Raw genomic sequence first — 21,951 nt, 5'->3', positions numbered from 1 at the left:
TGTAGGCTAGCTATGAGATACACTTTCAATTTCAATGTAGCAAATGCTAATAAAATATATGATACTGTTACAGGCATCTAGCAAGATGGACTATAAATGGGCTTAATAGAAGTAAAACAAAAGCCTATTCTATGTTGAAATGTCCAACTCTCCAGGGAGAATGCAAGGATCTTTCATAGAAAAGTATCGAGAGCAGGTTTGAGAAGTAAACTCATATCAATACTTTTGTAAAGATATTAATAAGTTCCTCATTTCTTTATGAAACTATCTTTACAATTGAATTTTGCTCTCTTGAGGTAAAAGCCAATTTGACTTTTGGAAATAATCACAGATACTTTTTAGTTGAATTAGAATAATGGTTTCAGCAATTAAGATAGTTAGTAAAATTTTAAAGGTTACACAAAAATCACCAATTCACTAAGAACCCTCACTGGACTTTTATTCTGCACTATGCTCTTTTAGAAGATAAATAATAAATACTAAAACTAATCTATATCAGTTAAAAGGATATTATAGGATGTTTGCAGGTGGGTAGAGCAAAGCGGTGCGTTTCTGACCCCAAAGAACCTCTAGCAAAGTGAGATCTCCACTCTTGGTAAGGTAATTAGAAAACTGAGAGCGTGGCAAAGTGGAGAGGCAGGGGTGCTAGTTAGTGCTAGAAGTGAAGGCACAGAGAGCCAGTGCTCTACACTGAATGGTTCAGATTTCTGTCCAAACAAATTGGAAACTCACTGAAGGGCTTTATGAGTAGAAATGATTCCATATTTTAAAATTGGTGAGATAATGGAAATTGCACCTTTTGAAAAAAGAACTAAGGCCATTAAATGACTAAGGGGACCCCGTGAATGTACAATTTAATTAATTAATGAGTAATTTGAATTTGAATTTGTGTGAGTGGGAAGGATCCTGTTGTATGGGGGGACGGAAGGTTGTACACCCTGTCTCAGGACTCAGTCACCATTGACTTTGGGAATCTGTAGGGACAATTTTGGAGTTTTAGTTTCTTTAGAAAGCATAGAAATATAAGAATATGTTTCTTTGTTTTAGTCCTAGGTGTGGAGATATGGGGGCCTGCCTCACAGCAGCTGACTGTGATTTGCCTTGTGCTCTAGCAGGGGTGTGATTTTGACAGCTAGAGACGGTTTCGGTGACTGTGTGACATTTGGAATTCTAGGCACTTTTAAGAGGGTATATAAATGCCAGGGTCCTGAGAGGTGGGCTGGGTTGTTGGTTTTGTTGGCTGTTGTTGGTTGTGGTTGGTTGTGGTTGGCTGTGGTTGGTTGTGGTTGGTCATGATTTGTTAAGTAGTTATGTGCAAAGAAGAAACAACAAGAAGAAACTGGATATCCTAATGGTGATGATCAAACTTGACCCAAGGAACTTGATGTCCCCAGTCGTCAGAAAGTAGTCTAACAATAATGTTGCCCCCTTTCTGATCCTTGACTTTATTCGGGGATCTCTCTCCTTTCCTCTCTATCTCTTTTCCTCTCCTATCTAGTGTTAAGGAATCGAATGGTTGGAAGAAGAAGTATAGAGAAGGGTGCAAGAGAGAAGAAGCCACAAAGCAGCAAATATCAGCTACAGGGGTCAAATGAACATTCCACAGGGGTCTCCTGAGACCATCAGAAATATCTGATATTTATGCTACAAGTTACAATCATGGCAAAATTACAATTATGAGATGGCAATGAAAATAATTTTATGATGGGGATCTCCACAACATAAAGAACAGTATTAAAGATATTAAAGGGTCCTAGCATTAGGAAGATTGAATGCCACCGCTTCAACATGTCCTTGGACTCTTAGAAGCGCTCATGTATGCTCTTCAGTGATAAATACTGAGAACCAAATTGTCTTCAAAGCTAGACCTTTGGAGAGCTTGACAGACAATGAGCAGGCATATGCTTCTACTTGGCAGGTTGAGAATGCAGATCTCAGAGGAACACGAGAGACCACGTGGAAATTGAACAGCATCCAGAACCGAGAAACTTCAGGAAAGTTGCCAGTGCTATGAATGGGTTGGTAACGCCAAGAGTTTGAGTAAGAAGACGACTTGTGTTGAGGGTGGCAAGGGAGGGGTACAAGGGGATAGTGTCATGAAGGCAGCTAAGAGGCTGGAGAGATGACTCAGCAGTTATGAGCATTTTGCAGCCACCTGAGGGGATCCAGTGCCCTCTCAGAGCTTCCATGAGCACTGTATACACAAGATACACAGACATCAAGTCAAGCAATTATACACATAGAATAAAAAATAAATGAATCCCTTTGGACAAAGATCTGGGGCTTTGATTAAAGACCACTAGAGGATAAAACTGCAGCCTTTCCCTTTAATTAGTGATACATTCTAGGTACTTATTCCCTACCCTCATTGATTATTAGATAATGATGCAACTGGTTTACAAGAGGAAAGAGAGATCATGTATAATCGGATGATTTTATTTTTCTTAGCTGAAATCAACATGGTTAAAGTTTAGAATATCCCTCATCCCCAGTCTGTGAATGAGCAACAGTGTCTCTTGTATTTATAATTCTCCCTGCTCCTCAATTCAGTCATACGGAGGATGAGACAGCTGTCTAGAATTTTCAATGGACTTTAAATCTGTTGAAGGAACAGTCTGTTTTCCACTGATACTTTGTGCTCATCTCACCATCGAATCAGTTGGCTGGCTCCAAACACTCCTCTTCCTCCTCCTCCTCCTCCTCCCTCTTCCTCCTCTTCTCTCCTCCTTCCTACTCCCTCCTCTTCCCTCTTCTTCCTCCTTCTTCCTCCTCCCTCCTCCTCCATCCTCTTCCTCCTCTTCCTCCCTTCTTCTTCCTCTTCCTCCTCTTCTCTTCTTCCTCCTCTCCCTCCTTCCCCTTTTCCTCCTCCTCCCCTTCCTCTTCCTCTTCTCTCCCCTTCTCTTCCTCTTTCCCCTTCTCCTTCTCCCCCTTTTCCTCCTCCTCCCCTTTCCTCCTCTTCCTCCTCCTTCACCACCACCTCCTCTTTCCCTCTCTCTCCCTGACTCCCTCTCTCTTTTCCTCTGTCTCTTTCTCTTTGTGTGTATCTGTTGTCTGTCTGTGTTTCTCTGTCTCTGTTACTCTATTTTACACACACACGCACACACACCACACACACCACACACATACACCACACACATACACACACCACATACACACCACACACAACACACCACACACACACACCACACACATACACACACCACACACACACACCACACACACCACACACACCACACACACCACACACACCACACACAGGTTTGTTTAAAATGAAATAAGGACCATCTTTTCTTAGCTAGTCAGTACAGCCAGTATTGAGGCTAAACTTACATTTCATTCCAGTTCACCGAAAAAGAGAATGACTTTGTGACTGGCAGGGATCTGCAGCTTTTCACTTGGCACAGCTTCTTCCCAGCATATGTGAGCCAGCAGGAAAATGAAAATGCTTTGTAGCTGAAAGGAAACATTGATCCAATAAGCTCAACGCATGAAAGAAAACAGCTTCCTAAAAGGGTCAATTATTGTTATTGTCCAAGCCAAACAATAAAAATATATTTGTTTGTGCAAAATGTGCTTTAAAAAGTTGCTATGAAAATTTATGTTGGCTATGTCAGGGAGACTACAGCTAGGCAGCCCCATAACTTTTCTGTGTCTATGGAGACACCAGCTCAACAACACAATGGCCCGTTCCCTCTGAGAAATGCAGAAACCTGGACTGCAAGGGTTCTATACCCAGATGTCAAGAGCAGTTACATCAAAGCAACCATGGAAATTCACAAGGTTCATCCCTTGCTTACCTGCCGTGCATGCGTGCATGTGTGTGTGTGTGTGTGTGTGTGTGTGTGTGTGTGTGTGTGTGTGTGTGTTGGGCAGGGGTGTCTCACACACAACACTTGGATGTCCCCTCAAGTGTGATGGAAAAAAAATGCATCTCAGAAGACACGGACACAGGACTGGTGATACTCTTCTGTGCATTTAAATGCTGATGGGGAAGGTAGAGAGTCAGGGCCTCTGAGAACAAAGAACAAGGTCAATTCTTGTGTTTTGTGCGGTGCTCCATGCCCCTATTTTCCTCTCCATAGTCTAGGGTAGCCTGAAATTTGCTCTGTAGCCTGATGTGGTCTTCTAGTCTCAGCTGTTCAACTTATGGACTACAGGCACCAACTGATATAGAAACCTTTTTGAAAACATAATTATTTCCATAAGTTTATATTTACTGTACAAAATAACTGCTTCTTTGTGATATGTTCATGCGTGCATATAATAAAATATTTTTATTTTATCTACACTCGGGATCCCACTACCTTTATTCATCCACCTTTCTTTCTTTTGACCTTTTTTTTTCATAGTAACCTCCCTTTTTTGTTCTCATGACCCAATTTTCCTGCTACACTCTACATTTGATATTAAACATATGATTCTTATCCTTCTAAGTCTGCACTGAGTTTGCTGCACCTGGTCTCCAGCTTTGCTCTTTTTCCTTGCAAGGGACATGATTTTGTTCTCATTCACTGTGCAACGATACTCTGCTGTATTTAAGTAGAATGTTCTGTCTCTGTTTGTGTAGTTGGACGTTTAGCTGATTCCATAACTTGGCTGTGGTGGGTAGAGCCACCTTGACAAGGATGTGTGTATGACCACACAGTAGGTTCTTTGGGGGCTAGTAGAAGTTCACAGTAGTACATTTGTGCTTCTTCGGGGAATCTCCAAAGTGAGTTCCAGCTCCCCTGTGCTAGCCTGCATTCCTACCCGCAGGGCCCAAAGCTGACCATTTTCCCATATCCCTCCTGTGTCTGTTGCTACGTTGCTTGGTGGCAGCTCTGACTGGGGTGACACAGAATTTCAGTGGCTTTGATGTGCACTTCCTTGAGGTGAAGGCCGGAGACACTCAACACTGTTTCCTGTGCATTCCACTTTTCTCTGTCATCTTAAAGATTTTCTTTTTTGTTACTGGGAAGAATGCCTTTGAGAGTAGGGAGGAGATTCCATTGGCTCTGTAGGCAGCTTTTGGAATGATGGCCAATTTCCTTCAGAACTAAGCTAGCCAGACTTCGGACTTAGGAGAGCCTTTCCATGTTCCAGGGCTCCCTTCATTGTATTTCTCAGTGTGAATGACTTTGCCTGGAGAGTTCTTTCTCACATTTGCTTAGGTTGTTGCAGGAATTAGAAAGTTTTTGTTTGGTTTGTTTCTTATTTTTTCCTACTGTTTCTGTCGTAATGACATTAGGAATGGCATGTAGTAAAATATCCTGCTCTCTGAGTCCCTTCCCCCCCGTTCATGGTCAGATTGAAGTTCCCATCACTGTCCTTTTAAGTGCAGCTCCTATTTCATGCAAACAGAAAATTTGATAATTTTCCTAATTGGATTCTGTTTTGTATTTTTTGTTTTGTATCATTTCTCCGGTTATGATGCCGAAATCATTTTGTAAATGCTAAGAGTATATATCTTTGCTTCATTCCTGACTTTAGAGAAAGTAGTTTTAGATTTTTTCCCATGTAGAATGAAGTTGGCAATTGGTTTTCTGCCTATAGTATTTATTACGTTAAGGCATGACAATTCTTAGCTTCTATGGAGCTTTTATTATTAAAGGTTATTGGTTTTTAATTGGGTTTTTCTCCATCAGTTAAGATGATCATGTGATTTTGGTCCCTAACCCCATTTAACCTTAGAACCTTTGTCTATTTGTGTTTGCTGAAGAAACAACGCTGCATCCCTGGAATGCAATCACCTCATCTGTGTTGATGGATCTTTGAAATAAGTCATTGACTTCAAATTGTATGTTTCCATTTATGTTCCTAAAGGCAAATGGTACACAGTCGCCATTCAATTGTATCTATTAGGATACAAAGTAATATTTTATGCCTGCTTTGTTCTAGTAGAACATCCTCGCCTCCTGTCAATCATTCAATGTCCTTCTTCCTCTGTGTGTGTTTACTTCCACCATTCCTCTGTTTCCCTTCATGTCTAGGGCTTCGACTGCCCTCCATATGCAGGTGAGGAATATTGATCTAACTCAGTTTTGGCAACTCCATTTGTTGAATATCCTTCCTTCCTTCCTTCCTTCCTTCCTTCCTTCCTTCCTTCCTCTTCCTGCTCCTCTCTCCCTCTCTTCTCTCTCTCTCTCTCTCTCTCTCTCTCTCATCAATGTATAGATGTGACTTTTTTGTCAAGCATCAGATGTGGGCATCTGTGTAGGCTTGTTTGTTTGTGCATTTACTGTTCTGCAACATTAGTTGCATGTCTGGTTTGTGCCTGAGACATGTTATCATTGTCACTGTGGCCCTTTTGCCTAGTTTGAGGTCATGTTTTGTCAAATCCATGGTACTGTTCTTTCTGTATAGTACAATTATGGCTTCCCTTTGTATTTTCATGTGAAATGTGGGGCATTTCTTTCTAGTTCTGTGAAGAATGGCATTAGAATTATGAAAAGAATTGCACTGAACCTATAGATTACTTTTGGTACCAATTGCTTTCACAATATTGATTCTGCCAATCTCGAAACACAGAATTTCTGTCTAGTGACTTCTTCATTTAAAAAATATTTTAAGGTTTTCACCTCATTAATCATAGTTTATTTCTAGTTACCTTTTTTAAACGCTTCTTTGAATAGAATATTTTTCCTATTTTTCTCAGAAATTCATCACTGTTATGTATAAAAGGTTTCTGCTTTTTGTATTTTAACCCATAAGTTTACAGAAAATATTATATTTATTAGGTTTAAAAGTTTTCTGATTGAGTCCATAGAGTATTTTATATATAAAACCATGACACATGTTATTTGCAAATAGAGATAGTTTTTCCTTCCCTATTTTCCAATCCTGTTTTATATCTTTATTTTATTGTTTGGGCTAAGACCTCAAACTGTATATTAAATAAGAGTGTAGAGAATAAGCACCCTTATTCTGACTGCAGGTTTTCCCCATTTAGTACGATGTTACTTTAGATTTGTAGTAGACAGCCTTTGTTAATTGAGGAATGCTTTATCTATTCATACTTTTATCATGAAGGCATATTGCTTGCTCTCTGTCAAATACCTTTCTGCATATCTCAGTAAGGTGATTTCTACCATTAAATCTCTTTATGTTGAATTTATTAAGTTTTGGCTTTGATCCACCAAAGTGATCTTGAATTCTGTTTGAAGGTCATTTGTTGGGGAAAAAATTCCATTTTCATTCAACAGGACATTTGGCTTGGAGTTTTGATTTTGCGCTGTGTGTAAAAGTCACATGGGTACCTGGGTGGTGCTGACTTCATGTTAGTCCCTTCCATTTTTCTTTTATGGAACAATTGGACAAGGGTTGATACTAAGTCTTTCTTCAATATTTGGTTGAATTCATTGGCGAATTTCTGTGTTTCAGAACTCCAATTTAGGAAGAGACTTCTTATTGCTTTCATTGCATGGGTCTGGAAAATTGCCTATGTTCTCTGGCTTGAGTTTTGGCCAAATATATATATATATTTAAAAATGTGTATAATTCTTCCAAGTTTCCCAATGTTTGGGATACAAGCTTTCAAAGTACTCCCTAATGATCTTCTCAGTTTCAAGGAGGTTTACTCAAAAAAAGTTCTTTTTCATCTCTGGTTAATTATTAATTAATTGTTTTTCTTTTGGTTTGGCTGGGAATATCAATTTGGTTAATCTTTTCACAGAGACAGCACACACAATTCTGTGTGTTATTCTTTCAGATTCTAGTCTTCTAATTCCTGCCCCAGTCTTTATTATTTTGCTGCTGTTGACTGCAGTTTTAGTATTAGGGCTTTACTGCCCTTGTGAAATGGATTTGGAAGAGTTCCTTTCTTTCTATTTTATCGACTAGTTTGACGAGCTCTGGTGTTGGTCTTTATTTGAAGGTCTAACATAATTCTGCAGTGAATCGGAAAGACAAGAGTTTGAATTGGCCCAAATTCATGTCTGTATTTTTTTTCCAAACCCAGCAGTGGATAAATGGAAAAACCTCCCAGGACTCAAATTCTCCCTGGGAGGGAAAATTCCTCGACTCATGAATGTGACAAGTTACTCAAATTAAAAACACACACACACACACACACACACACACACACACACACACACACGGTTGTTTGTTTTTATTTAATCATACTACAGAAAAAAGTGTGGGAGCTATTTTGTGAAGGTTATCTCAACCTTTAGACTTGTTTTTCAGTTTAGCTTTACATCACTTAAAATGAAAGTTCTATGTATGCTTGACCATAATTTGTATTCCCAAGTTTTTATTCTGTGGCACATAATATATTTCTTACTTGAAGTGTGTTACCTGCATTGGCATTTATTCTATCTTCTTCTCCTTTTAACTCACTGATCCCTCAGTTCCCAAGAGAGGCACATTGATAGAATAATTCCCAGTATTTCTGTCATCCTTTGACATTGATTTTGTCTTTTTGGCCAACTGAATATTTTACTAGGATGTAGAGAATTTATATTTATTAATTTATTAATAGCTTTTAAACTTAGAATCCATTTCTTAGTGTGTCCACAATATTAATGCTTCTTGCCATAGTGATATGAATCATAGAGATTATGAATTAATACGTTGGGGAAGTTCGTGAAAGAATCTGCTCACATGCCTTTCGATGGCAAAAGTCACATGACAAGGAGCCTCTAGGAATCCCTCTGGTGTGCCTCCTAAGGAGCAAATCCTCAGTGAGAAGAAGTTTCAGCTTGCCAATGTGTTTGGAGCCCTCATAATTACAAATGTCAAAATATTTTCAAATGAAAATAATTTATTATATAATATACATTATTATGCAAATAATATAATTATGCATAATTACACTGGCATTCCAATTACTGTAACATGTTATGTATTGTAGTTTGTGACTGATTGAAGAAATTAAGAATATTTTTTCCCTACCTAACTAAAGAGCGATTGGTATTTTATAGCTTTTAGAAGAGAAAGAGTCGATTTTCTTTAAGGGTGTGGCCCCTCATATGTGGATTAGGCTTCCAGGAAGTCTCCATATTCAAAAGTATTCGGGTAATACAAATTTCACTCATTGAATTTAAACAAAAGAGAGACGAGTGTGGTTGCATGCACCTCTAATCCTAGCACTCTGAAAGCAGACACTGGTAGATCTATACAAGTTCTAATCCACCCTGGGCTACATTGTGAGACCTTGTTTCAAAAATAATTAAACATACACATAGACACATGCATACACATACACATATGCACACACACACAGGCACGCACACACACACGTACATGCATACACACAGAGAGAGAAAGAGAGACAGAAACAGACAGACAGAGACAGATGCAGTGAGAGACAAAGAAACAGAGAAAGAGAGACAGACACAAACTGAGCAGGAGATGAGAGGGAGAGAGAGAGAATACAACACAGTAGTTAGGTGGGGGTGGGGAATCAGGAATGATTGAGTGATAGGGTTAATATGATCAAAATACATTGTATAAGGAATTCATAGAATATTATTAAAATGATTTTCTTGGAATTTTTAATATAACCCCAACATATAATGTGAGTCTGTGTTGCTCTTAGTATAACTAGCTATGGTTCTTACTCAACCATTCTTCTACTGACTATAATTAGTCTGATCTGTTTTTCCCTGGTGCTGGCCCCTTTGGTCCTCAGATCTAATATCTAGTATATAAGATCCTTGCTTCCATAGTCTCTTCTATTTTAGTTTCTTTTTATGATCAAGACTTGTTCAACTTTCAGCTCAGCTCATTCCTGACCTCTGCTCGCCTGACCCATATAACTATTTCATAAATCCAGTTATGATTTATAATTTTATTCTAAGAAATTTATGTAGACATTTCTAATAAATCTTCATTGAGCATGTATTATACATTAAGAGGTGTTTTGGATTATTGCATAGATATTGTAAAGAGGAATTGGAGGATAATAAATAACATGCAATTTTGAAGGTAAATATGATGTAACATATGCACCCATAAGCAGATAAACTTAGGTCATCGAGACAGAGATCTTCCACATGTTCTATTCAGAACTGTTCGATTAAGTTCCCCACTATACTTCTGACCTCCAGAATTTGAGATATTAGTCTGTTACATGGTTAAATTTGGGAGAAATTAGATGGGGCAAGGCAATACCTAGGTCACCATGGAAACTATACACATGCAGTTTGTCAGCATTTTAGAAGGTTGGATGGCCCTTAATTCCTTGAGAGTGCTGTGTCACTCTGGGGACAGCCTCTAGCTCTAGTCTTAAAATTTGTTCCTCTAGTGAGTAAAAAGTATGATTTGGTTTCATTTTTAATTATAGTATTTTTGTAGAAAAGCATTATTTTATATCTATAATTACATGTACATGCACACATAATAACAATACTAACAATGTTATATATCTTAAAACGTGGTGAAACTATTTAGACTCCATTTGTAGAGAAAAATGGAGAAAAACTGAATAGATTATACTTATGCAAATACACACTGTGATCAAATCTATAGTGTATTTTTACTTATAAAATACACAAATACACATAATACATATGTATGTGATATACACATATACGTGTGTGATATACATACATATATGTATAAATACAACTAAAGATGTATATTTATAAATTTTAGTTATAGAGAATTTCCAAATAATTAAAAGTAGTATATATTATTTATGACTAGAAAAATATAAGAAAATATTCACTTGAGTAGCATGCAATTACACAGCATTCTTTTAAATGTCATCATAAAAGTAAGGCAAGAAATGCGCGATGATTTCATTTGGTAGAATCTGAACACATGGATAAGCTCTGGTTTCCCTTCAGATCACATAAATCGTTCACGTTTTACTAATGAGATATGTATGTAAATAGCATTCTATATGTAGAGATTAATTTATCCTATATTAATTATATAATGGTATACGCATTTTATTTACACACACACACTCACTCACACAATACACACTCACACACACACACTCACACACACACACACTCACACACACTCATTCACACACACACTCATTCACACACATACTCACACACACTCACATACACACTCACACACACTCACACACACTCACTCACACACATACTCACATACACACTCACTCACACACACACTCACACACACACATACTCACTCACTCACACACACAATCTGTAAGACAGACTTATATAAGTGTCAGAGGTGATAGATGACAGCAAGGAAACTTTTCTGGATGAAACAGGGTAGACGCACACATGACCTCAGCAGCTGTGACAGAAACACACAGGACTTGCAGAAGTTCAAGTCAGACAAAAGCCCCAGATCATAGAGGTGAGATCTGCATTAAGCCCCTCCTCTAGTCTAGTCACCATTGGTACTTGATAGCTTCTGGAAGATGAGGAATTGGTTTTCTTTAAGGGTGAGGACTCAGGCAGGTTGGCCTTCTTCAGTGGAAGGCTGATACCAGGCAGTCTGTGTACAGCACAGATTGGACTAGATGGATTTATAAAACAGAGAAGGAAAGTGTAAAATTCAAGTTCAGCAAGGGTGGTTATGGGAAGAGTTGTACAACTATGCATGAACATGATCATGATGCATGGAATTCTCAAATAATTTATAAAAATACACCAACCTCCAAATTATTTATTTTAATTATTGTTTCAGCTTTTCTTTTCTTTCAGGTGTCAAATGCTGTAGGCCTAGTGTCTTCATTAACAAGTGATTTCATTCTGTAAATTTAATCAATGCCCTCTTCTATACACAGCCCATAAAGAATTCACAATGCACAGTGTTCCTATGTTATTCTAGAAAATATCACATAAGCATAGTCAATTTAAAACCAAAGGTTACTCCATGAAGAATGAGGAAAATAAATGAATCGTGGGTAATCCTTACTTTGTTAAGGATCTGATCTGGAGAAGTGTGTGCACCACTCACAGCTTGATAGTGCTCAGAGAGCTTCTCTCTTTTTCCACAAATATTCTTAATGCCTGTGCACACTCTCTCTTCACCTCTATCCTCTTAATTATTATTAATCACTTAAACCAACTCATGAAAAATAGAAGTTTAGGAAAGCCATTAAACGGGATGAACGTTGTCTATTTTACAGTGAGTCATTATTTTAATAGGGTGAGAGGAAAATTAATACTCACCTGGAACCTAACTTTTATTAAGTGATCCTACAATGAAAAATAAATCTGACAAAGTCTCCTCTCCAGGTGAGAACAATACTAGTTCTACTCAGGCAAGAATTGCGAAGACTCTGCCGCTCACCTGTGTGCCCAAGTTTCTGGAACATTGTGCAGGGAACACACCGTGAAGCTCAGGTGGGAGTGGAGCCCAGCGTGGTCGCGGGAGACGCCTCCAGGTGCGCGCGCAGGCCGGAAATCTGTACAAAAGCTACTGCAGTACACGTCAACCAGCTGATGGAGGGACCTCGACAGTTCCGATGTCACGTTCTCTATGAAGCCTAGGGGAGTAAATGATAGAGATCGAGATGTCTGTGAAGGGTCGTATTTCTCACAAGCCATCAATTATTGCTTTGAAATCTCGTATAATGAAATCTAAATAAAATTTAATTAAAATGACCCGGACTAACTGAAGCCAATTAGCCATCTGGGCCTGTGGGGGCGGCTTGGCATAGCTGCTGTGAGATCGTCTGTCTTACGTGCTTTCATACCTTCTGCAGAACAGATTTTGAAAGCATAACCTTTCAGTTACAGATTGGAGGCTCTTTTTATGATTCACCTGGCATGCTGATCGATTGGAATCTGCAATCGGTTATCTTCTAATGTATGGATGTTTTAGGGTTAACTTCAAGACAAGAATTATATTTTCTACATGTCTTTTTTTTTTTTTTTTTTTTTGGTTCTTTTTTTCGGAGCTGGGGACCGAACCCAGGGCCTTGCGCTTCCTAGGTAAGCGCTCTACCACTGTGCTAAATCCCCAGCCCCTCTACATGTCTTATGATTACCGCAAACATTTGCTGAACTCTCATAGCCTACCGTGGTGATGCCAAAAAGGGACTATGAGAGTCAGCTTTAAAGGTCAACTGGACATTACCTACGGCCACCTGAGGACTTTCTTTTTCTGTTGCACTGGCCTGAGGCAAGTCTGTGTGGGATTGTATTGATTGTTGCTTGCAGGGGGAAGACCCGGCTTATTATGGGTAGGCTCCATTCCCTAGACTGGATCCCCTGAACTGTGTAAGACAGAAGCAAGCAAGCAAGCAAGCAAGCAAGCAAGCAAGCAAGCAAGGATCCATGAATCTTCCCATTTTTACTCTTGACTACAGATGTGATATTTTAAATCGTTACATTGACTTTTCCTAGACAATGGCCTGTACCTTTGAATCGAAAGCCAAATAAATCCCTTTGTTTCTCCAATGCTTTGTTTTTTAGGATATTTTTGTCATGACCACATAAATAAAACATGAGCAGTGATAAAGGAAAAATATAACAAGCTAACAATCTTTCTGGAAGAGCAAAGGAATCCTTGAGGGGGCATATCGGCACCCTCGGATTCTTCTTAGTGTCTGCTGTGACGGGGTCGAAGCACAGTCTGAGTCAGGTCCCTGGCACCGTTGTTCAGGGACACACACACAACATTCTCCAAAGTTGCTTCTCTGACAAAAATTGTGTCTTGATTTCTAGTTGTACTGAGAAGAAAACGGCACGAAGGGCTGGCATTCTTCTTGAATGTTCTGCACCGCTCCGGTTCCCATGTATAGTATGTGGGCTCCTTAGGATGGACACCAGCTTCGGTGCGATGCTTCCTCCCCCGGCAGTGCTGCCCACCGTTAGGCACCCTCAGCGCACGCTATTGCTCGCTTGTTCATAAATGCACACATAATTCATGATAGACAAACTTATTTGTCTCATTCCTTAAGTGGTGCCTTCCCTTTTCTTTTAAACCGCCTCGGGGAAGATGAGCAAGGAGAAAAGGCTCTAATTAAATTTCCCTGAGAAATAAGCAGTGGGAATTAATGAAGCAGAAGCAAAAAGCACCATGATGATAATCCTAAAACAAGCCTTGTCAAACTCTGGAGACCACCCAACAGGGATTTTTCCCGAATCGTGGGTGGTAGAGATTTGGAAGTTTCTAGAAGCATATTGTTTTCTCTTTTCAAATCATTCTTTTGGTTCTTTGGAGCAAGAAGCATGAACTTTCTGTCGGTAACTTCTAATCTTGCAAAAGTGTGACAGTGAATAAATATCTAACATTATTGTCTTGACCTTAAGTTTGTGTTTTTGAGAACTTTAATTATTTTGACACTTATTACATTCTCCTCTTTATTACTAGTCCAGACTGACAGTTCTGGGTTATTATTTGCTCCCGAGGGTCTGCTTAGAAATGTCCCGATGTAATCGGTGTTTCCAGAATTCTGGATGAAGAATACATTTCAGATGCATGATCATCGGAGGACAGGGAGGTAGGTCAGTTAGCAAATAAATGGTAGACGGGTATGAAAACCTGAGATGCTCCCCAAAATCTAGGCGCAGGGCTAAAGAACACTGGTGGTTATGAACACTACCTGCTCTTTCAGAGGACGTGGGTTCAGTCACATGGAAACTTGCTATAGTAAGTTCAGCTACTGAGGATTCAGTTCCGTTTGACCTCTCTGAGGACCATCCATATCAATAATACATGTAGTCAAACACTCGTGCTTGAGATATAAAAATAAATATTTTTAAAAATCTGACACACTGGGAGGGAGAATCAGGTGGCTTCTGAGATTTGCTAGGCCATCAGCCAGGCCAAACTGTAAACTCCAGCTGTAGTAAGAGACTTTGCCTCAAAAAAAAAAAAAAAAAAAAAAAGAGACAAGTGGTGGTGACCTCTAGCCTCTAAGCACATGTGCATGTGCACATACGTCTGCATACACACACATGCACAGCGATGGCATCATCAAACTATTTTGGGAATCAAGGTCTTGTGCTCAGTAGAGAAATACAGTGAAATAATATTTATCACACCTGTATTTTCCCTGAGCATAGAATTGCAATGTTAATTTATTTGTGAATCAAATATATTAATTGAAATCTGTTGTGACTTATTATGGAGTATACATCTTTGGGCAGATGTCTGTTTACTTTCATGGAATGTCGTATTCTAACACCCTAAGGAGTATGGGAGGAAGAAACGTCATTAAAACACTCCAGATAGAAGGGGCGGGGCTTCATTAGCATAGCCATGCCCATGCCTTCCCCAGATGATTATGAGACTCTGTGCTAGGAGTATGGTGAGGCAGTCTGTGTCCCCACTACCCTCTATATCTTAGAGTCTTCTGTTAATCCCCTTTGCCCTAGTACAGGTGTTTTCTCCACATCCTTTGTCTTTGTATTGCTTCTAGGATGACACATGGAGGGTGACTCTCATATCATTGATCTCCTCTCTCCAAATGTTGGAACTAGAAGTGAGACTAAATGTTTCTCATGCAACTTTTTACTAGAAAGATTAACTATGTGGAAGGTGGGGTTTTTTCAAATGCTTCCCACAGTAACCTCTGCATTTAAGCTTCTCAAGTTATTGGAAGACAATCAGAAGGTCTCTGTGCCAAATATCATCTCCCTGTACAAATACAACAGCTTCAACAACACACATATTTTGTGCCTATTGGAACAACTGATGGTTCAAGATGATTCAAGAATCTTGGGTCCGAGAGCTGAGACTCTATAGAGCTGATGACGATGTCTTCTGAGTGGAAAGTGGACCCTGCTCTAAAGCACATGGTCACACACCCACTCCTGAGTGACATAGGAAAATCTACTTCAGCTTGCAGTATCTCCCAGATCCTCTGTGAGTCCTTCTGCCTGGTCCATCACTGGTCTTTCCCATAGAGCTTGAGTCTAAATTAGAAATCAATGACTTTGAAGATAAATGCTTGCGACTTTTCCCACATCAGAATCCAATTAATAGTGACTTCTTGCAGTTTTATCTTAGGATGACAAAAAGGATTTAAAAAAAAATAATTCTTGCTGCATGTGTTGAGACAGGTCTTTAATTCCACTTCTTGGATGGCAAAAGCAGGCAGATCTCTGGAAGATCAAGGCCAGTCTGGTCTTCTAATGAGTTCCTGACTAGCAGCAGGCTAGGTAGTGACTGATAAGTCTCAAAACAAAACAGAACAGAGCAGAACAAACACAAACACATACGGAAACAATCGAGAAACCAAGCGACCAGCACCACAACAAAGCTGGGGATCTCTACTTTTCTCCTTTCATTAAAACAAACCAGTATAAAGGTTTAAATAACACTCTCCTAAAAAAAAAATTCTCTTGTGAATTCATCACTTCCATCAGTAGAGGGGTTGTTAAGGTTCTGAGTAAGCCATTTCCCCCTTGGGTGTGTGGGCACATCTTACCACAGTATTTAGATTTGTAACTGAAGAAAAAGGTGACAAAATTCTAAGAATTATGTCCTTTGTTCCTTTTACTTCTTAAGTGTCTGAATATATATTTTTGTTACCTTTTTTTGAAGTCTCTGAATTCTGATGAAAATTCTAAAAAGTGGGAGGAAATAAAAGAGAAGCATTTGTGTTACTAATCCAGAAATAATCAAAGTAGTAATATCCAAAAAAATCAATATATGATACTCTCTCTGGGATGAGAGAGTAATGTAAGTGTCTCTTGGTTTATTTATCTGTGTCGCATATTAAACACTGGAAATCCATACAGTATAATAAGAAATCCTTCTGGATATTGCAGTAAGCAATGTTGGTTATTAGAGATTTTAAAAAGACGTTGCTCAAATCGGCTGAGCCTTTCATTATTAAAGCACCGTGCAGACCTTGTCAAGCTCTGTCTCTCTGGCATGACAGGAACCAATCTTCTGTGATGAGTGCATTTCAAATTCTCATTGTTCACTGCCTATCGCTTGTTATTAGCAGATAATCAGACACAAGCTTTGAGGAACATCCTAAAGAGGTCTGGATGAAGTGGGTAAAGAACTATATAGATTCTCTTCGTGGTTTTATTTTTCTCTGCTTTTAGAGTATTAATTAACTTATAGTTGAACACTGAGGAAAATACATGAAGTCAAATCACAGATCAAAAGCACAATCAGAGCATTACTGTTTGCACTCTTCCCCTTGTCATTTGTAATCACGTCCATAACAGGGTGACTATATGTATGTCTTTCTCAGAAATGTGGAATTCCTCAACTGGCCTGGGGCTTTCTGGGTCTGAGTTCATTACCATGAAAACTACACGTGGTCACTAAAAATAATCGTTAGTGGAAAGGAAAGTTCAAGTTCCTTATGAGATACATTCTAACTGACAGAAATTTCGAAAGACTGAAAAATAATTTTATGTTACATATGGGCTCTTGATACATTGACCATTGTTGTCTAAAATTCCTGGACTCCTGATATTCTCCAGCCCCAGCTCTTTTGGCAGCCTGACCACAAGAGTGAATTTCCATCCAAGTCATTTTTTTCTTTGATTAAAAATACTAAATTTTGTTTCTAAGGAAGTTAACTAAACAGCACATTTATTAAGCAAATAATACAGAGAGTAGCTGTTCCCTTATATCAAAGAACTTCCATAGGATCCCTTTAGAGAGGAAACATTTCCTATGGTAAAATATAATTAAGTTTGAATGAAACCTTTTGATTCAAAATGCCATCCTATGAGTCTCAGAAGCACTCGTGTTAGGTAATTATTCCACAACAATGTAGCGTCAAGTAGTCCCAATAACTCCAGATGATACCTTCATTCTGTCCAGGTGGGACAGACTACTTGAGTGGTGAGCCTGGTTTGACTAGAATTTGACTTATTCGGGGATGTAGACATGTATTAAAAAATCACCATGACACCCACCTACAGCACAATAGGAAAGAACATAATTTCCACCCTGTGCTTCAGATTTCTGGAGTAGTTTATAAAACTATATTAAGTGAGTTTCTGAATTATAACTTGAAGGCTAAAGATTGCTTTCGATACTAAGTAGGAATGTAGACTTATAGTTATGATTTAATTCTTCACTTTGCCAAACTCTCATTTATTAGATACTTAATTACTTCCCTACATGGCAGGAGATAGTGTCTTGCATGATGACCGAAAATGCAGCCAAGGAAAAAGCAAAGCATCTCAATTTGAGAGTAGCTGGCAGAGACTTGGACCCCTCCGTGTTTGTTATCTTAGATCATAGTGGGTAGGCAGATTGGCTTTGTTGACTTTTTAATGGTAATTGGTTACTGCACAAATCCTGCAAAAATGTATTTAGTGTTTTGTGCCAACATTCTTCTATATGTAAGCTCACAACTAAGATTGGATGAAAACCAGTGGGCAGGATTAGGGAACACAGCCTGGAAGCAGTGAACTTTAAAATCTGTAAAAAAAAAAATAACTAGGATCTTGGGGTTGGGACAGAGATGAGTAAACTATTTATTAATGAAGCACTTTAAATAAAGTAAAATTCTCAATCCTCAGTTCTCTCCAGGAACATCATTATCTTCATCATAATTAGAGGCTACCTATGATTCCAGCTGAAAAGAATAAAAATTTATGCATATTTATGCTTAAAAACACAAGGTGTAATGGAATAGAATTGAAGACCCAGAAATGAACCCACACACCTATGGTCACTTGATTTTTGACAAAGGAGCCAAAACCATCCAATGGAAAAAAGATAGCATTTTCAGCAAATGGTGCTGGTTCAACTGGAGGTCAACATGTAGAAGAATGCAGATCGATCCATGCTTATCACCCTGTACAAAGCTTAATTCCAAGTGGATCAAGGACCTCCACATCAAACCAGACACACTCAAACTAATAGAAGAAAAACTAGGGAAGCATCTGGAACACATGGGCACTGGAAAAAATTTCCTGAACAAAACACCAATGGCTTACGCTCTAAGATCAAGAATCGACAAATGGAATCTCATAAAACTGCAAAGCTTCTGTAAGGCAAAGGACACTGTGGTTAGGACAAAACGGCAACCAACAGATTGGGAAAAGATCTTTACCAATCCTACAACAGAGAGAGGCCTTATATCCAAAATATACAAAGAACTCAAGAAGTTAGACCGCAGGGAAACAAATAACCCTATTAAAAATGGGGTTCAGAGCTAAACAAAGAATTCACAGCTGAGGAATGCCGAATGGCTGAGAAACACCTAAAGAAATGTTCAACATCTTTAGTCATAAGGGAAATGCAAATCAAAACAACCCTGAGATTTCACCTCACACCAGTGACAATGGCTAAGATCAAAAACTCAGGTGACAGCAGATGCTGGCGAGGATGTGGAGAAAGAGGAACACTCCTCCATTGTTGGTGGGATTGCAGACTGGTAAAACCATTCTGGAAATCAGTCTGGAGGTTCCTCAGAAAATTGGACATTGAACTGCCTGAAGATCCAGCTATACCTCTCTTGGGCATATACCCAAAAGATGCCTCAACATATAAAAGAGACACGTGCTCCACTATGTTCATCGCAGCCTTATTTATAATAGCCAGAAGCTGGAAAGAACCCAGATGCCCTTCAACAGAGGAATGGATACAGAAAATGTGGTACATCTACACAATGGAATATTACTCAGCTATCAAAAACAACGAGTTTATGAAATTCGTAGGCAAATGGTTGGAACTGGAAAATATCATCCTGAGTGAGCTAACCCAATCACAGAAAGACATACATGGTATGCACTCATTGATAAGTGGCTATTAGCCCAAATGCTTGAATTACCCTAGATCCCTAGAACAAACGAAACTCAAGACGGATGATCAAAATGTGAATGCTTCACTCCTTCTTTAAATGAGGAAAAAGAATACCCTTGGCAGGGAAGGGAGAGGCAAAGATTAAAACAGAGACTGAAGGAACACCCATTCAGAGCCTGCCCCACATGTGGCCCATACATATACAGCCATCCAATTAGACGAGATGGATGAAGCAAAGAAGTGCAGGCCGACAGGAGCTGGACGTAGATCGCTCCTGAGAGACACAGCCAGAATACAGCAAATACAGAGGCGAATGCCAGCAGCAAACCACTGAACTGAGAATAGGACCCCCGTTGAAGGAATCAGAGAAAGAACTGGAAGAGCTTGAAGGGGCTCGAGACCCCATATGTACAACAATGCCAAGCAACCAGAGCTTCCAGGGACTAAGCCACTACCTAAAGACTATACATGGACTGACCCTGGACTCTGACCTCATGGGTAGCATTGAATATCCTAGTAAGATCATCAGTGGAAGGGGAAGCCCTGGGTCCTGCTAAGACTGAACCCCCAGTGAACTAGACTGTGGGGGGGAGGGTGGCAATGGGGGGAGGGTTGGGAGGGGAACACCCATAAGGAAGGGGAGGGGGGAGGGGGATGTTTGCCCGGAAACTGGGAAAGGGAATAACACTCGAAATGTATATAAGAAATACTCAAGTTAATAAAAAAAAAAACAAAAAAAACAAAAAAAAAAAACCCTCAGGTGACAGCAGATGCTGGCCAGGATGTGGAGAAAGAGGAACACTCCTCCATAAAAAAAAAAAAAAAAAACACAAGGTGTGTATTGTGTAAATCTAAGCTTTTCTTGAGCATAATCCCCCATGTTGTTCCTAGAAAATAGGTGATTTTTCTGTAAAAGGTTGTTTTGGCTTCAGATCTGAGAATTTGGGTATCTTGGAGAAAAACTCTTTGGGAGATCAGACCTTTTATTCCTCAGAGAATGTTAATATCACGTGAAGTTCTTCTTCACCGAAAAGGGATTTTTTCCTCTCTCTTTGCCCTATTACTTGTTTCTACTGATCCAGTAGGATGTAAAAGTTGAGATCCAGCCTAACGGTCTCCACAGAAGAGAGGACATACACCCACACTCCTATATATACTCTGCTGTGACAGAAGTCTATGTTGACCATGAGATGAGGGGAGGGCAGAGATGGGGTTTGTGGTACCTAATGCCTCCATGCTGTCCTTGGGAGGAAGATTCAAAGCTACCACAAGAATAATCCCAATTACCAGATGGTAACTTGACTCTGATCTAAGTTCACCATTGAAAACGAGGATGGTTTAATTTACCACCATTGGATTCATGTAGGGATTAGCATCTCAATAGCAACCTAGTCTCATTTGCAGCACTGAAACATTACAGCATTCGCTTGTAGCTCTAGGTACTTGCAACATTTCCAAGAGGTAATGACCAAAAGGACACAAGTTATGCATTGGGAGCTAATTCTCACTGCCTTGATTTCTGGATTGACTCCATTTAGTGGAAGTGAAGAAACTTTTAATTATCAAGTTTGTAGAACTATTTATTTTCAGAACATGTAGGTGGCATGCTTTTCATAACATTGTTTGGTTTTGTCCTGGCAAAGAGTGACTAATACACTCAAATTAATTGTGGACCCAACGTATTTCTCACCCAATTGTCATCTAGGAAATTCATAGATCTTAATATTTATACAAAACAAGGTGTAGAGACTACATAGTTATTTCATTTGCTTCTATACTGGGGGTATGTGGTAGTTAGTGGTGGCTCTTCTTCAGACAATCCAGAGACAAGGCTGTGGGTATTGCTATGAAGGATAATCTAGGGAACTCTGGCCTTTGAGCACTAGGGTTATCTTGATTGCAGTAACTGAAGTGAGAAGTCTGCTTCAGATGCTTGCATTCTCTGGCTGGGATCCAGGATTATGTGAATAGAGAGGGGGGGGCTGAGCAACAACATGCATTCCTTGAGCTCCCTGACTTCAAAGGCAACGTGGTCAGCTATTGGATGCCTCAATTTTTCTGCACTGATGAACTCACTGGTTTTCACACTGCACTGATGGACAGTTCCTCACAATGCACTGATGGACAGTTCTTCACACTGCACTGATGGACTGTACTTCACACTGCACTGATGGACTGTTCTTCACACTGCACTGATGGACTGTTCCTCACACTGCACTGATGGACAGTTCCTCACAATGCACTGATGGACAGTTCTTCACACTGCACTGATGGACTGTACTTCACACTGCACTGATGGACTGTTCTTCACAATGCACTGATGGACTATACTTCACACTGCACTGATGGACTGTTCCT

At 39.4% G+C, this 21,951-nt stretch overlaps 1 protein-coding gene across 6 annotated transcripts in view; it reads right to left on the bottom strand.

Moving 5' to 3' along the window:
- Positions 1–21,951, bottom strand: part of Pik3c2g (phosphatidylinositol-4-phosphate 3-kinase, catalytic subunit type 2 gamma) — a 366,288-nt gene that overhangs the window by 252,672 nt on the left and 91,665 nt on the right. For all 6 annotated transcript variants that reach the window (XM_087655648.1, NM_053923.2, XM_087655647.1 and 3 more), the window contains exons 11-13: positions 16,402–16,435; positions 12,208–12,403; positions 3,331–3,453 (exon numbers count right to left, since the gene is read on the bottom strand). In XM_087655648.1, the coding sequence (XP_087511774.1) occupies positions 3,331–3,453; positions 12,208–12,403; positions 16,402–16,435 (353 nt within the window). The remainder of the gene's footprint in view (positions 1–3,330; positions 3,454–12,207; positions 12,404–16,401; positions 16,436–21,951) is intronic.

Source organism: Rattus norvegicus, chromosome 4 (genome assembly GCF_021556685.1).
Source record: "Rattus norvegicus strain SHRSP/BbbUtx chromosome 4, alternate assembly SHRSP_T2T, whole genome shotgun sequence".
In the NCBI taxonomy this organism is placed as follows: Eukaryota; Metazoa; Chordata; class Mammalia; order Rodentia; family Muridae; genus Rattus; species Rattus norvegicus.
This window is presented reverse-complemented; position numbering and strand designations above follow the sequence as displayed.